This window comes from Tricharina praecox (assembly GCF_024521635.1).
Source record: "Tricharina praecox strain CBS 144465 chromosome Unknown BZA05scaffold_28, whole genome shotgun sequence".
In the NCBI taxonomy this organism is placed as follows: Eukaryota; Fungi; Ascomycota; class Pezizomycetes; order Pezizales; family Pyronemataceae; genus Tricharina; species Tricharina praecox.
The window spans coordinates 447,200-463,877 of NW_026250430.1; the positions used below are offsets into that span (position 1 = coordinate 447,200).

General features: G+C 54.9%; 2 protein-coding genes across 2 annotated transcripts; one reads left to right on the forward strand and one right to left on the reverse strand.

Annotated features, from left to right (window-relative positions):
* Window positions 1-6,099: 6,099 nt before the first annotated feature.
* BZA05DRAFT_421604 (uncharacterized protein) lies at window positions 6,100-10,214 on the reverse strand (the record flags this gene model as incomplete). The annotated part of the gene is made up of 11 exons (XM_051485728.1): window positions 6,100-6,332; window positions 6,428-6,451; window positions 6,549-7,228; window positions 7,323-8,031; window positions 8,068-8,656; window positions 8,687-8,820; window positions 8,899-9,139; window positions 9,775-9,800; window positions 9,838-9,857; window positions 9,996-10,102; window positions 10,149-10,214. 11 exons carry the CDS (start codon window positions 10,212-10,214, stop codon window positions 6,100-6,102), a joined length of 2,829 nt encoding a protein of 942 aa, XP_051336260.1.
* A 4,268-nt stretch (window positions 10,215-14,482) lies between these two features.
* On the forward strand, window positions 14,483-15,565 carry BZA05DRAFT_448140 (uncharacterized protein; the record flags this gene model as incomplete). The annotated part of the gene is made up of 1 exon (XM_051487224.1): window positions 14,483-15,565. One exon carries the CDS (start codon window positions 14,483-14,485, stop codon window positions 15,563-15,565), a length of 1,083 nt encoding a protein of 360 aa, XP_051336261.1.
* Window positions 15,566-16,678: the final 1,113 nt, after the last annotated feature.

The window sequence follows — 16,678 nt, forward strand, 5'->3', positions numbered from 1 at the left end:
CGTTGGCGGACCGGCTTGAGCGTCGCGGGGATGCATTGCAGGTGAAGTTTACAGTGTATGTTTGTTGGTTTATCTGTGTCGTGAAACTCGGCCTGCATCACTGCATGCCAGGTCTGCGACTGTAAATGCCCCTCCGAGTCGGCACCTGGCTCCCTCATCTTCCGCTTCACGTCTCGGCGTCTTGAAACGGAAATGGTATTCGACGGTAGAAAACTCCTGGCTCTCGTGGCGATTCTCAAGTGTGAAAGATGATGTATCATATACCTTACTCGTTCGAAGCCAGAGCGCCTCTATTCTTCAATCTCATTGAGTCATTGTGCACCAGGGAGTCGGTGTTGCGGATCAGGATGCTTGCAGCAGCTGGCGGGGCTATTCGGTATGACGTAATGGACCCTGGGTGTACCCATTCTAAAGTTGCTTGCTCGTCCACCCAGCCCTCCATTCCTCGCCCCATTCTCCCGCACCGCACCTCAACGCCAAAATGCTGACCATCCACAGCGCAGTCCTCACTACCGTCCTCCCCCTCCTCCTCCTCACCTTCTCCGCCGCCGCAGACGCCATGCCGGTTCTGCACGCCATTCCCGATATACCGGATAGCGAGTCCTCGGCGATGCCGGAATGCCCTGATTGTATGTAGGCCGGAGCGATCAGTCGAGTGCTGGACTAGAGTCGAGGCCGGGTCTAGTTTCTGTTGCGAGAAAGTCTCTGTATGGAAGTGTTTTTTTCTCGGGAGTTCGAGGGGATCATACGCTATTACCTCCATCCAATAACGGCAGCGCCCGGTCTTGGTGTACACTGGAATCCGAGTACGCTACATACTCACCAGGAGAATGGCGTGTGTATCATTTATCGTCATACTCTAGATACATAGACCGCATAAGTCTGAGTACGAGTCCTATATATACCGTCCATCCCACTGCGTAAATCCCATCCAGCCCTCCAACGGCCACCACCACCATCACCCTTATCACCGCCTCTGCCGCCTTGTCGACACAATGTTGTTTCTCTACCGAAGCACCATCGCTCTGTGTGTTCGCTTTGCCTGCACCGTCGCGGAGCCGATTCCGGGATTCGATGGAGCTGCTGGTGTTCCCGGTGGCAAGGAATGGCGGAAGCCCCGTGGGGATTGTTGAGGGTGTTGGGTCGCTGAGGGAAGGGCGAGTGCAAAGACATGTTACCGGGGATGGGGACTTCGGGTGGCATTTTGGTTTCGAGGTGTGCATGAATGATTGGCTGGTTCTATTGCGAAGGTGGTGAGGAAAACGAGTAGGTGAGCTCCGCTGACCGGAGGTATGATAGGGCTAACTAAGGGAGGGGCTCACGAGACACCAAGTATAACCAATAGCAGTAATGCCGCTCGCTAGGTACGATTCTGAATACGAGGTGTGAGTGAGGGGGGGGCTCACAGTCTTGAGCTGGCCATCCAAACGGCGGACAACGGCCTATCAGTGGTTTCGCTGCGATCGAGACAGGTCGCATTCGATCGCTGCACCACCACCCTGATTCCTGACAACCGGCATCCAGCCTGGCATAAATACGCTCTTCTCCTCGCACTCGCGCACCCCCGTCTCCATCCTCGTGTCCGTCATCTTGATAATACTCGATTCTCGACATAGCAATGCGATTCCTTTACAAAACGATCCTCGCGGTAGCCCTACTCTTCGCCGCCGTCGCCGTTGCGGCACCGGTTCCGGACGCCGATAAGCACGTTCTCGATGGCAGCGATTGGGGGAAGACCTGATGGCCCTGTGCGGAGTGTGAATGTGTGACGCCCGTCGGTTTGTGATGAGTGTTTTGGAGGGCGGGGGGGAGGGAAGGCAGGTGAGGCGGGACGGACGGACGGAGCTGCAGTAGGGGCGGATGTGTTTCAATATTCAGTTGGCTATTCACGCTCGTATTGTACGTTCGATTTAAGCAACTGGTTTATTGTACCTATTCAAAGAGGAACACTTGGAGAAGTCAGTGGCAATTCCAGATCTCTTGTTCATGTGATATCACTCCAGATCGGCGAAATCTGAATACGAGGTGTAGCGATGTTTTCGTGTAACTCGGTAGACGTCCCCGGCCGAAAGAGAGGTCGCTACACCTGCGCCCACTACGTTAGGTCAACAGCAGGACCAGAGCGTGCGCACATTGCCACAGGTCCAAAGGAATCGACAGGCTGCTGGCTGCATCCGGTTCGTGAATCGTCACCGTCAATATCCGAATACGGGGTCTATAAACACCATCTTTCCCCGTCTCCCCACTCTTCATCGAACCTTATCACCTTCACCACGAAAACACAACTCAACACAGCAAAATGCAATTCCCGTACCAATCCATCCTCGCCTTGACCCTTCTGTTCGCTATCGCAGCCGCGGTTACGGCACCAGTTCCCGGGTCCGTTGAAGACGCCGAAGCCGAGTTTGGCAACGAATGGGGGAGGAGGGCGTAGCTGTTGTGCAGAGGGTCGAACGTGTCCGGTTGTCTCGGTTGGGTGGGTGGGAGGGTGGGAGGGGAAGTGGGAGGTAGAAGTGGGAGGTAGAAGTGGGAGGTAGAAGTGGGAGGTAGAAGTGGGAGGTAGAAGTTGAAGGCGCGAACAGTGGGAGTGGGTGTGGATTTTCGAGTAGATTTTCGAGTGGATATTCAAGTGGCTATTCACGTTTGTATCAATTCATGGGGTGTTTGAGTGCAGTGTCTGTTCTCATTTCTGTTGGTTCACAGTGAATGGGCTTTCAAGTGGCTATTCGCGTTGGTTCTGTGCGTGAGGGGGTGTAGTCTGCTTTAACTTTTCAAAGTGGGAGGACCATTCGGTCTGTCGCATGTGGTGTGGCCGTACTACCAGCCTACCTCACGAGTCATCACTCAGAATCAATGATAGTGGCACCGCATGGTATTGGCGAAATCCAAATACGAGGTAGACTACTCTAGTTATCGATGGCACCGATGGCACCGATTGGCTGAGAGCCCGAAGTCCCGTCACCCGTGCAGAATATTCAACGTGTCGAGGTGTCGTGAGAGCCCGAAACTGAAAGGAAGAGATCGGAGGATCTGGCCGATTGGCGAGCGAAGTGGGTGATGGGAGGTACCTAGCCTATGATGAGTGGATTCTAATAGTAGTCATTCATGTTCGTATCATCTGTGGATGGATAAGGTTTGGTTTTTGTGTGATGGTGGGTGGAGTGGCAAGCCGGTAGGTAGGAAAGCTGGTCTGGCGGGTTGATGCCAGCGGTAGAATGGGCGCTGTGAAGGGGGGGTGACCTCACGGGAAACACATAGAACCAAATAGCGGTAAAGCCGCTTGGTAGAAATGTCAAACGAGTCTGAATACGAGGTGCGGGGAGTTGTGTCGCCGCCTCAAGCCCTCCGCCCTCTTCGGTCTCCATCTTGCCTTACCTATCGTCTCGACAAAGCAATGCGATTTCTCTACCAAACGATCCTCGCAGTGAATCTTTTCTTCGCCATCACTGTTGCCGTCGCGGCACCGGCTCCGGCACTGGGTCCCGGCTCAGTTGATGACCCTGACGAAGGTAGTCAGTGGGGGAGAGCCTGGTTTCCTCAGAATTCGTAGTGTAAAGCCCGTCGAGTTGTCACAAGCTCCTGGGAGGGATGGAGGGAGGAAGGAAGGGGTGGGGTGGGAGCATTGGCGGGGGAAGTGGGATGGAAGGAGCTATGGGATTGGATTTCAAGTGGATGTTGCGTTTGTATTCTTCTTGGAGGGATGGATATGAATTCTGCCGTGAAGGTAGCGAGTGAATGAGTATCAGAGTATGTACCAAATCTCTATTCGCTGTGTATGGTTCCATGGTGTGGGATGACCTCGTGAGTGAGACATCACCGTGTCCAATAGCAGTACCGGTACAGTATTGCAGCGTGCTCGTAGCGAATCTGAATACGAACATGCCATGATCCAAATCCTGAATGCACCACGATGCAACCGAAACGAATCTGAATCTGAATCTAAATACGAGGTCTATAAACAGCATCTGGCTTCCCATAAATACATACCCTTTCCCCTCTCTCTCCCGGCCTTCATCCCCACCTACCTCCACTTCGACCACGCAATGCGATTCCAATACTTCCTTGAAACGACCTTCACCCTAGGCTTCCTCGTCGCCATAGCCATCGCGGTACCTGTTCCGACCTCCGATAGTGGGGTCGACGGTGGTAACGAGTTCCCAAGGATTTCGAGGCCCTGTGCCAATTGCTTAACGCGTTGAGTCGCCATGAGCAGTGGTCGGGAGGGGAGGGCGGAAGGGGAGGGCGGAAGGATTGGCGAGGGAAATGGAACGGAAGGAGCTACTAGGTGCTAGGGGAAATGAATTATACTACGTGGTTGTTCATTCGCTTCGAGTGGTCTTTGAATTTGGTACCGTATTTTCTGTCGATTGATATAGCCTTTTGCGGTCTCATAAACTATCACCCGAAATTTAATGCTGTTCGATTGGATTGTGATGAACGAGTGTATTGTAGGTATTGAGAGAGTCTTAAGCCTCGGGCAAAAAGAGAGAAAGAAGAACACATGACCAGTACGTATCTAAGTTCCCGTAGGCCTCGTTGAAACCTACGCACCGGAGGTCCGAAACCGCTCGTTGAGTGATCAAGCGCACCGGACTACCAATACCTGGGTACATTCTCGACTATGTACTGCCGCATCTCCATCACCGCCATAGCTCCTCCATCCATCCATACCTTGATCGCCCTGCTCTGCCAGCAGGCGAGCGAGTGATCGCTGATGCCGCACCTTCGGTATCAGTTACAACTTACCGGGGTACTAGTACTCCAATTCATCGAGCTCCGCGTATTATAATGATACCTAGCGAGGCCACCGAGCTTTGCAGAAACTGTGGCTCAGAAGTCCGTGGTCCTGGCCTGTGGAAGGGGGCCCATTTCTGCCTCAGGTCGCATACATACACTCCCGCACCTAATGTCACTCGCTGGATAGGGTCGGTTGAAGAGGTGCTGTAGTAACTAATGATAATCACCAGCTGAAGACCCGCAGGCCATGAACAACCCGCAAGCCTGTCTGAAAAAAGAAATACAAACAGAGCAGCGAAAGAAACAATAATGAAACCAGACCTCCCGCCCCAGCCTGGTCAGTGATCATCCCCAGGTACCGCGCCTAGAAACAAACTAGCCCCCGCGCGCCTTCTTCTCCGCCTCGTTAGCATTCGCCTGATGGCAAGCAAACTGCTTGTCGGCACAGCGTTTTGCACACAGCGCATTCGCGCACACCTGCTGCCTCATGCTGTTCATGAATTCGCAGGCTGTTTACTTCCACTTGTACACTGCAGGCTTGGATGATGCGCCACCCATTGTGGCCGTGTGTGTGTGGGAAAAACTAAGGGAAGAGTGTGGGAAAGAAGTTTATTCGATGTGGTGATGTTGAGGGTCGTGTGTGTTTGTTCGTCTCGGAGGTTCAGATAGCTTTGTTCAGTTTGTGTGTGGTTTTCGTGAGTTGTGCAGTAAGGTATAATGCCATGGGCGCACTGTTAGTGAGGTTTATATCCGCTGGATGCGGTGAGGCTCATTGAACGGAACATACGCTTCAACTGCCATACGCATCACCGAGCTTTAAACACGCAGCGCTGGCAACAACACGGCTGGTCGTTGAATGCTGCGCACCCCCGGGTGTCAGTTAGGTACCTACCCAGTTCATCGAGAGGCGTCGCGTGTTGCAGTGCTGTTTTGGTTAGTGAGGCCACAGCACTTGGAAGGATTTGTGGCTCGACAGACGGCAGTCCGGGCTTGTCGACGGGGGGGTCACGGTGAGGGAGGATATGTCTGCATACACTCCTGCACGTCATGTCACTCGTTTCGGGATTGGCTGAGGTCGGCCTTGGAGCTGGATCATTCCCGCTGAAGAGATATTCAGGTATGATTGCTACACGCGATCCGTATATATTGACTATAGGTGAGGATTGGTATTAGGCTGGTTCGGAGAAGCTATGTCACACGTATGTACGAAGGCTGATTGGAAAGAAAAGAAAATGCGGACTTGATTAAAGAAAACAGCAGTTAACGCCTAGATACACCTTCCAGCGTGGGCAAGAAAAAGCAAATAATAATACTCCAAAGACCCTCAGGCAATGAGTGCAAAGAGAAGCCATGACAGGGAATTCAGTAAGGGGCCCGGGGGCTTTTCCCGCAGCCAGATGAGTAGGACGAGTAAGACGAGTAGGGGGGGGAGGGCGAGGAGACTCCTTCCATAGCAGGTCGGCAAGGCGAGAAGGAAGAGAAGGACAAGTAGGCCGAGTAGTACGAGTCACAGTAGTAGGACGAGTAGGACGAGCATGGCGGGGAAATTCTGAAATTGCTGCAATAGAAGAGATCTCGAGGCTGTCGCTCCTGGGCTAAATGCACTCGTTCATATCTAATCCTAAAGAAAATTAGTAACGATTGAAAACGTGCTACAGAGCTAAGATAGCCTGTCTGACAGGATACATACTCGTGATCTCAAAATTGCGAATGTCTGATGTAACTTCAGTGCAGGAGAGGAAACCACAACCACGCCGCCGCCGCCGCCGCCGCCCTCCTCTACCACACCCAGACGCCCGCCAGCAACCCACAGCCCGTCGCTAGAACCATCGACACCCCCAGCCCGAACACTGCATCGTACAGCGTTGCTCTCCACTCCTCCTCCCTCTTCCTCTCGTTCACCACCGGGACCACGGGGCTAGGCTCACGCCAGGCCCGCATGGCTGTTGGGAACACGACCGGGGGTGCTGGAGCAGGTGCCTCCAGTTCCCACTGCCGCGGCCCCCCTCGCACTACACTAACCTTCTGCGTCCGCGTAACCGCGGACGCATCCAGAGCACTGCCGCCATCACTGCCGGGTGTCTGGTTCAGGCGGGGATGAAGAGGTGGCTGCCGGGCAGCAACGTAGTCATGCCTCCGAAGAGGTACGACAGCGTTCGGCCGTCTTCCAATCCTCGTAGCAATCGGAACCAATGAACGCGATGGTCCAACTGGAGGAAGTACAGGCTGTTGTCGGAACAACAGCTGCGGGGTTGGAGCCGGCGCTGCCACAACGGGGCGAGCGAACGAAGCAGGTTCCTGCGCGAGCAAGAGCCGCTGAGGAGCTGGTGCTGCCACAATGGGGCGAGCGACCAGGAGAGCTGCTGTCTTCGGCAGTGCCGGTGCTGCCATGGGGCCAGCAACCGGCAGAGCTACCGCGACTGACAGTGCTGGTGTCTGACCACAAGGGTTGACACGGGGACATGGGGGTGTCCGGCTCCCACTCCATCTCCTGCTGTGACTTTTCAGCCAACAGTGGAGACGAAGCCCAAGACGGACCAGAAGGTCCAGAACCTTGCACAGGTCTAGAAGCGATCACTTCAAACCTGCACCTGGATACCACCCCAAGAATGGTATCCACCGCCCGAATAACCCCCATGGGAAGATCCGGACGGCGCGGCAAATCCACCTCCTTGATGTTTTTCAACATCTGAAGGATATCCTCGATCCTCTTGAGCCCATTATACCCATCATCATTAGCCAGTCTCCTGGCTTCAGTGGCTAAATCCCGGAGATACTGCATCTCTGCAGTTCCCACGGGATTTGCCGAAGGATTGGTGCGGGACGTAGGAGGGGCTGCCGGCGTGTGTGCAGCGGAGGGTGCACTTAAAGCGCTCCGCTGGTTCTGCTGCTGAATCGCAGCCGTTGCCGTGGACATAGATTTAGACGCAGGCGCAGCCGTAGGCTGGGCCTTTGCCGCAATCATAGTCGCGGACGCGGACGTGGACTTAGCAGCAGTTTGGGCGGTGGGAACGCCAGGTGCCGAACCCACGACGCTATTTCTAGCGGGGCTGGCCACCTTCGTTCCACGAGCACCCAAGCTGCGGAGCGCATTCTGGGCGGCTCTTGCACACACGTGAACTTCCTCCGGCAGGTCCTTTCGCATGGGCAGGTGCACCTTCCTGATCTCCAACAGTTCCGCAAAGATAGTCTCGAAGTCATCGAGATTTCTTTGATTCTTCGCCGTATTGGCAGAAGCGACCAAAGACTTGAGGTACTGAATATATTCAGTACCTGGTTCCTTGGCTGGAGGACCTGAAGGAGCAGGGGAAGGTGCTTGACTGGCCTTACCCAGCAGAGAAGGCGCCGGGGCTTGACCCACAGGAGCAGCCGTTGCCTCACCCGACACAGCGGCCACGGTCGAACCGGAAGCGACTGGAGCGGCCGGAGCCGGGCCAGAAGCAGCAGTCGCATGGCCAGCCTGCGCCAAGGTGGGGCCGGAAGCAACTAGGGTGGTGCTCGAAACCGAGCAGGAAGCAGGTACAGAAGGAGCTTGGGGCTTCAACGCACGAGTTGCAACCTTGAGCTCGGGACCACCAACTGGTTTCTCTAAACCCGGTGCAAAACCCGCATGACTGTCACCAGCCGGTGTGCTCGGCCCGGCAGCAGCTGGGACGGCTTTACCCTTGCCAGCTTTTCTTATGGCACGTTTTCTGGGAGCCAAGGTTGGGCGTGGAGCAGGCTCTTGACCAGCACTAGCGAGTAAGGTCAAACCGGGAATAACTGGTACGGCATCACCCGGACCAGCCATCGCCGTTGCATGCCCACTGGCAGCGGTCGAGCTCGCTCCCGAAGCACTGGTAAGAGCACCAGGTGGAGGAGCTTGGGTCTCCGATGCACCCAATGCATCCGCGGTCGTCGAGTCGCTAACGGGTGTCGCCTGACCAGGTGCACCACCCTCCGGACTTACCCTAGTGGCCGTGCTTGGACCGGGAGAGACTGGGACGGCTCTACCCGCGTCAGTTCTCGCCGCCACACGTCCCCTGGGAGCCAATATCAGCCGCGGCAAAGGCGTAACCGAGCGGGGTGGGACAATCACTGGAACTGCACCAGCGCACATAGTAAGGCCAGGAATAACTGGCGCGGTATCACCCGGACCAGTCAACGCCGCCGCTAGCTCACTGGAGGTCGTGGGAGCACCAGGCAAAGCAACAGCACCGTTAGCAGGCGCGGAAGAAGAAGCATCGGCCTTCTCCTTCGGCGTGTTCTTCCGTAGAAAAATCATGTTGTACGTCACCTGCGCAGTTCTCTGAACAACGGGTGAGAAGTCGGGGGACCCATCCATCTTCTTGATGAAGTCCCAGGCGACCTTGATCTCACCGTAGAGCCGCTCTACTCGGTCGGTGTCATACTCGTTCCAGGCCTGCTCTGCACGGTCATACAGTTGGTTTAACCCAACACGTGTGAGGTGAGCAGCAGGAGGAGGAGTAGCACCGGAAGTAGAGGGAGTGCTGTCCGGAGGTGCAGGCATGGTGACTTGAGGGGGAGGGGGAGGGGGAGGAGGAGGAGGAGGAGAAGGCGGAGGAGGGGGTGGGGGGAAATTGGCTAGGCCGTTCGCCATCTCTGTCATCAAAGGAAGAAAGTTTTTGGAAGTGAAATTCGAAATTCGAATTCTATTACAGAAACTTGGTTCGTAGGATGAGGGAGACATGAAGAAGAAAGGAAGGGAGGGAGGAAGCGGAAGAAGAACCTTTATAAGGAACTCAGAGGCACTAGTGTTTTTTGATGGTAGACCCGTTTGGAGAGCATCACTCGGTCACTTCCCGCGCACAGCCCTAGCTGAGTGGGTCGTCTTGATGTTGTAGGCAAGCAAACGTGTGCCCTAACCCGCCCCGTGCTTGACTGGAATGATAATTTTGGCCGTTTCTGCTTCGATAGTGTGCTCATGAGTCATCCGATCAAATCAGAACAATAATCTCAGCAGAAACTTCTACTACAACCAGCGGTGCCATCGCTGTTCTAGCACTGATGTCCAACAGTTGACCGAGGCATACACACCCACGTGTTGGTCTGTACGCGGAAGCCTGGGAGATGCGTCAAGAGTTCAGCTCCATTCCGCACAATCATAGTTATCTCGCAACCTGTAGAGCTATCAAGCACAAGTAAACTCAAAATCTGCGTCCAAACTACACCCATCCCACTCGCTAGCCGCCTGAGGCCGAGTGATCGCTAATGCAGCACCTCCGGCATCAGACCATCAGTTACTAGTAGGTACTTACTTAGGTAGCTCGTCGACCTGTGCCTGTTTGACTGCTACAATATCGAAACCACAGCAGTTGGCTCGGCAGGCAATGTGGGTCGGCAGGTTGTAGGCTGCCGCCCGGGCCTGTGGAGGGTAGGCAGTCGGAGGGTATGTATGTCTGCCGGCATACACTCTTGCACGTGGTGTCACTCAGGCCAGGATTGTCTGCGCTGCTGTTTATACCAGATCCTGACATCCTGAGTCTCGCAGCGATGTCGGCACCGAAGTGGGCGGGAACTCGCTGGCGGGTAGCCGTGAGTCGACGCTTCTAAGGATAGTTTGGTTAGGTATGTGACCCCCATGTTCAGCTGGATATTCGCCGCTTGAAAGATGGGTATGATCGCCACCAGTGATGCGTATACACGGTATGTACTTAGGTATTACGGCACCGTATTGGAATCACAGTCACTCGGCGAAGCTATGTCACATATATACCGCAAACTGGAAAGAAAAAGGTCTCGATCAAAGAAAGGAAAGTAAATACCGTCCAGAATCCAGATGCACCTGCCAGCGTGCGAAAGCAAAGAAAAGAGAGAAATAAGAATATTCACCCGCCAAACACACTCAGACCATGAAAAAACCAAACGCAGCAGACTCGCGAAAAAAACAACCCGCAAGCAAGAAAGCAAGCAAGTCAGTCAGAAAAGAAACACAAACAAAGCCCCCCGAGAAAGAAAGAAAAATGAAACCCGACCTCCGGCCGCCGCAGCCTGGTCGTCCCTAACTTCTAGCGCGCCTAACCACAACTACTACCTAGCCCCAGCGCGCCCTCATGTACACCTCGTTGGCAGCCGCCATATGCACAGCAAACTGCGTATCGGTGCAACGTTTTCCGCACCGCGAGTTCTGGCACGTCTGCGTACTCATGCTGCTCAGGTGATGGCAGGATGCGCACCTCCACTTGTATGCCGCTGCTGGCTTGGATGAGCCGCGACCCATTGTGATCGTGGGCTGTGTGTGAGTTGTGTGTGGGGAGAGGTTTGTTCGAGGTGACGGTGGTATGGAGAGTCGTGCGTTAGTTGGTCTCGGAGGTTCAGATGGCTTGTTCAGATTCTGTGTGTTCTTCGAGAGTTGTTGAGGTGTTGAGGTGTTGGTGATTGGTGGGGATGAAGAAAGAAAATGTTATGGGCGTACCACTCGTGAGATTTATATCCGGTAGATGCGGTGAGGCCCAGTGAACGGAACATCAACTTCCATTGCAATACGCATCATCGAGGTTTGAAAGCGCGGTAGCAACACGGTCGGTGGTGGAATGCTGCTGCGCGCTTCTCGCCGAGCGGGAAGCCCCGATATATACATGTCAAGTCGGTCAACCGGCTTACTCTGACTGCACAATGCAGGAAACCTAAGATGGAGATCCGTATTGAACGAATGCCAGTTATCGTGATCGCGACACGGCAAGCACGAAATTCCGAAATTCCGAAATCCCATCCTATCTGCACTCCGGGCAACAGCTCACCGCGGCAACCTGGGTCCTATGTAAGCACTTCCAAGTAGGGACGCCCTTCGTCCGGCCGCGTCTGCCAACTGCAGGGTATGTATCTACATAGGTGGGTACATATCTTATCTCTCAGCATGATGTTGCCACTAGCGACCCGCAATCATGATCTCGGAGCTGTTCTCGCACATGCAGTTTGTATGCAGGGCGAAAATCGGAATGCACATGATGGTGGGTGCTTCTTTCGTTTATGCCCTTCCACCAGCTGAAAGAGTCCAAACAGCATGCATGCATGCGTGCATATCCGAGCGGCCGCCCGGTGGGTGCGCGCGTCAAATCGTCCCTCGTATCGGTGGCGGATCTCTCTCTCTCTCTCTCTCTCCGCCAGGGGCAGGCAGGCAGGCCGCAGGAAGTCGGGTACGGGTGCGGGAATAACAGTGCGTCTGCGTCCGGGCGACTCCGGAGATCCGTTCGACGCTGACAAAACCCGATGATATATATCGCCAACATATATGGCATCCCCATCGTCGGCGTTGTGCTTTTTTTTCCGGCTGATTTGCCGGTTAGGGGTCGTAGGCCAGGGTAGCGCTCTCTCTCGGTTGCTCTGTCACGACGACGTCGGACCGGCTCCGGCAATAGCGAGAACCTTCGGGGATCCGTCGGGGAGGGCACATGCGGTGATCACAACCAAATACCGAATGGATTTATCACGTTGTGTCGTCCGGAGAGTGCCGGTTGGTAATGACAGATCGAGTCCGGATAGGATAGAGGTGGATAGTAGGCACGCCATCAACTGGCGAATCGGAGTTCCGGACATATCTATGTACCTGATGATCGATGACAGTCAGCAGAAGGAGGTTCCTGCATGGCGTTTCGTTTCGAAAAGGCATTCTGAGAGCGCTCAAGAGTCAAGACGGATGCCACGACCGTTGCGAACGGCAAGTAGCGTGATCCTAGAAGGAAGACGGCGAAAATGAAAAATAATGAAGAAGTTGAGGTAGTATCCAACTCTGAAGAGCCATCCGATACGGCTCTCCTCCACTGCCTACAACGTTCAGTGTCACTCGACCCGGCCAGTCCGGCTGCCACCACCATTCGGATCCATCGTTCCGACTGGCTCTCATCCTACAATCTTATCAGATCCCTCAACTATCATACACGTGTCCTCTCGGTGGTGGCAGACGAGAGTAAGCGAGTGGCGAATGAAGGCGGGTGCAGACAGCGGAACGTTGGAGATGCCCAATCCTCGCTTGTACGTACTCCGGTATCTGGGGACGCTAAGGTCCCTCAGATCGTAGTTAGGCTGGCGTTTCGTCGGCAATGCTAGGCGCTGCATGCGTGGCGACAGATACCGTGTGTGGCGTTGGGAGTATGTACCCAGCGGTGATCATCGACCGGCGAGCTCGCCGGATGAGTCCCAAAGGGGGTTGATTGGAAGGATATCGTTAAGCAGACCTGTCAGACGGGAAAGGTAGCGGGACGAGGAGTTCGGCAGCACCTATTTGCGTGGCTTGGGCTGTGTGGCAGCGACTGGATTGACTATTGAAGCGAGTGCTATGTACCTATATTTGCTTGTTATTGACGGTCATGATATTGTTCGCGGATAAAATCGGGTTATCCGTGCTGTTCGCCGCCCTCTTGCCGAAGTCACATACATCCTACCCAGGGTGACTTGAAGTGAAGGAGAATACGAATTAATAGACCCCCGGCAATTGCGCATACAAATCGACACGTACGTCTGACTGACTGACTAATTGGCGTAAGTGCAAGTGCGAGTATGTGCAGGTCGGTCGGTCATTCCTCTCAATTCTATCACTGTAAATCACATGCACACAGCTATCCCTCAACGAACAGACAATGCATCCATAGGATCTATACTCTCTCTCACGGAACCCAGTCATTCTTCACACTTCATTCATGCACCCTCAAGCACCATGCTCCTCGCTGCTTCCACCATCACCTCCCCGTCACCATCATCACCATCTCCCCCGCCAGCAACATCAGCAGCAAAATCATCACGCCAAACAAACCATACTCCCACACGGCCATGGACGGGATCTTACAGCCGCACTGCAAGGCTGGGTACTCCCGGTGGTGCTCGAAATGCGCTGCCCAGCAGACGGGATGGATCCAGTGCCCGCATGGATGGAGCGTGTGCCCGAGTGAGGAGTGCCGTGCTGGCAGTGTGTAGGTGTATGTGTCTTGGTGGCAGGTGCGGAAGCGGCAGGCGCAGGTGGGGGCGCGTGTTGTCATGGGGGATAAGATGTAGGTAAATACTTAGGGAGGGTTTGTGGGTTCGCACTTCGAACCTCGAACCCTCCCAGATGAAGCTGATGCTGGTGGACTTATATGGTGGGGCATTCGTCTCGACCGTGGCCTGTGGGTGCGGCCGTGGCGGAGGCTGTATGTAGGTTGGCGCAAAATCTCAGGGGGAGGATGGGCACGGGTGATACCGGGTGACTGGCGGTTGATCAGATCTTGTCCCTGGTTCACCCTGGTGTCAACCAGGTCTATGGTAGCGATCTTGTGAACCTCCTCTCTGCTACGGAGTGCATCCAACTATCGTGTCGAGTTGAGCAGGCAGAGCGGGAGCGTGCGACTCGGATGTGGGATGTGGTATTCGATATGAAGATGATAGAAACCTACGGAGAACCTCATGCGGCAGGGTGAGGGCATACTATGTCTTTCATGGAAGAGGATTAATGGGATAATAGTAGCTTTATAGAAGACTCAAGACGATGTAGAGTATCATCAGTGAGAGGAACCAAAGGTCGACTCGTGACGATGGAGTGGTGACCTCGAAGCACGAGTAGAATTCCATCCCAGCTTTCAATAGATCATTCGGCTGCTTGCTTTCTACCACTGAAGGATTTGGAAGGAATCATCGCGCATCGACAATTTTTTATATATACTCAGACCAACCACTTCCTCTATCTCCCCAGACATCCATGCGAACGACAAGAAAACACCGTACGATGCAGAATACGCTGTCCCAATGGGTCGAAACGTGTCACCGAGCACTAAAGATGCTATGGTTGTGGTTCGTGGGAATGGAACATGGTGATTCGGGGTCAGAAGATGAGGGACATTTGCCGTTGTTTAACACAACGAAAACGGCGGGAGCGGAGGGCATAGAGCTGCGAACCCTACAACCCACACAGAACATCTACTCCCGCAATCACTCCCACTACCGGGAGCAACACTCACCACCACCACCACCACAGCGACCACCGCCACAACCGCCACCACCGCCACAACCACACACACACTCCCTCACCGCCACCTCCAAAAACGCCGAAATGCAGAAGCGGGGACCAGACGAGACGGAGCGCAGCTCCCACCAGCGGCCCGCGCTGCCCTCCCTCGAGCCGATCCAGTGGAACAAGAACTATCTCCTTGCCCTCGGCGCGACCACCGTGCCGTTCACGCCTCCCATACTCCCTCTTTCCACCGACCTCCTCAGCACGCTCACCGCTACTCTCTCAACTCCCGCGCCCCCCACCCTCTCCGGCGTAGCCTACTACACCACCGCGCTTTCCACCGCCCCGAACAGCCACCAGCGGCACCAGCTATGCAGCGCGCTGGTCGCGCAGCTGCTACTGTCGCAGACGTCGCACTACGCAGCGACGCCGCCGGCGCTAGAGCTGCGGTACAAGCACGCCATTGCCCGCTGGTCGCCGCGCGGACATGTCGGCACAGACCTGTGGCATGTTGCGCCGCGACGGCGCACGAAAGATTATGCAGAGGAGGCGGCGATGGCGATAAGTATCGCCCAGGAGTGCTTAAGGGAGGGGGAGAGGGTGTGGACTGGCTGGTTGGTTAGTGTTAGGGCGGCGTGGGGTGTGGTGATCATGGCGACGGTCGAGAGGGAGTTGTTGGTTGAGCTGAGGGATGGCGAGGTGCTGCGGAGGGGGGATAGGGTGACGAAGCGGGGGGGAATCAGGTTGGAGGTTGCAATGGAGTGTAGGATGGGCGATCCGGAGCAAAGGGTGTTGTTTGCGGGAATGTTGGCGGGCGTGGTGAAGGACGTGGAAAGGTCCATGAGGGGTAGGTGGGCAGTTGGGAGTTGGGATCGCGAGGAGGAGGATGAGGAGGAGGAGGAGGAGTAGATTCGCGGGTCGCTTCACTTGCGGAGAATGGCTGATGGCATTGCGATTTCGGGTTTGTTGGATGACTGGTGGATGTCTGGTCGATAACGGAGACGAGCGAAGCCTGTATGAGCCGAAGGGTTGATCTTTTAGCGAAGGGGCACGGTCGTACATATCACCACCAGCTAGACACTGTGACTAAAGCAATAATGTCCAGAGTTTCTAGCAGTTCCTTGGTGTAGGCCCATTACTGTCGCTCTCTCGGCATCGTGACTAGTACCAACTTGATCCATTAGATGATCTTCCCATCACCGGTTCCCACTTCCCAGTTCTGGATACGAGCGGAAGCTACATTCGAGGCTGGTGACTGGTCTGGTGGCCATGTGCCTTCTCTACTGCACTTTCCTGGCTGAAACTTGAAACTGTAACCCAAAACTCACGGCGGAGAGGATACCGTAGCTACGAGGCATGCACTCTCACCCACCCGTACGTCATGAACTTGATCACCAGTGACTCCGCATGGAGCAGGGACTCCCGGCGCCCGCCCGTCTTCACCTCAGCTCAGCCACTCCCACTTGATCACGATTCAGACTGCATCGTGGAACACATGCACCAACCCGTGCCATACCACGGTAACTGTCCTCTGCGAGTCTGTTCCATCCCGTGCACCACAGCTCGCCGCGAGTCCGCGTGCTTTTCCTGCCGTCAGTGCCCATCTGTATCCACATCCATGTCTCCAGCACATTCCAGCCACGGTCTCAGCCACAGCAGCCACATCTCAGCCACAACTCCACAGCGTCACACCTCTCCCCTCCAAAGTTGAAACCAGAACCCATCCCTCGCGCGTAACTAACCAATTGCTTCTTCACATCCGATGATCAATCATCTATCACCCGATCGGTCTAACATCCTCCATTCACCTTCCCGGCCTTTCGCTGCGAAGCTGGCTGAGACAAAAAGAAGGAAACAAACGAGCGGGGAGCAGGAGCAGGACCAAGACCAAGGATCGCATCTCGATTATCGCCTGTATGTGATACCAGTAGGTGCCGGTATGGTGGTGGGGAACGGAACTTGGGTGGAGGCGGGCCCCGCCGGTTGCGTTTTGTTTTGTTTTCTTTTTTGTGCAACGGCGGA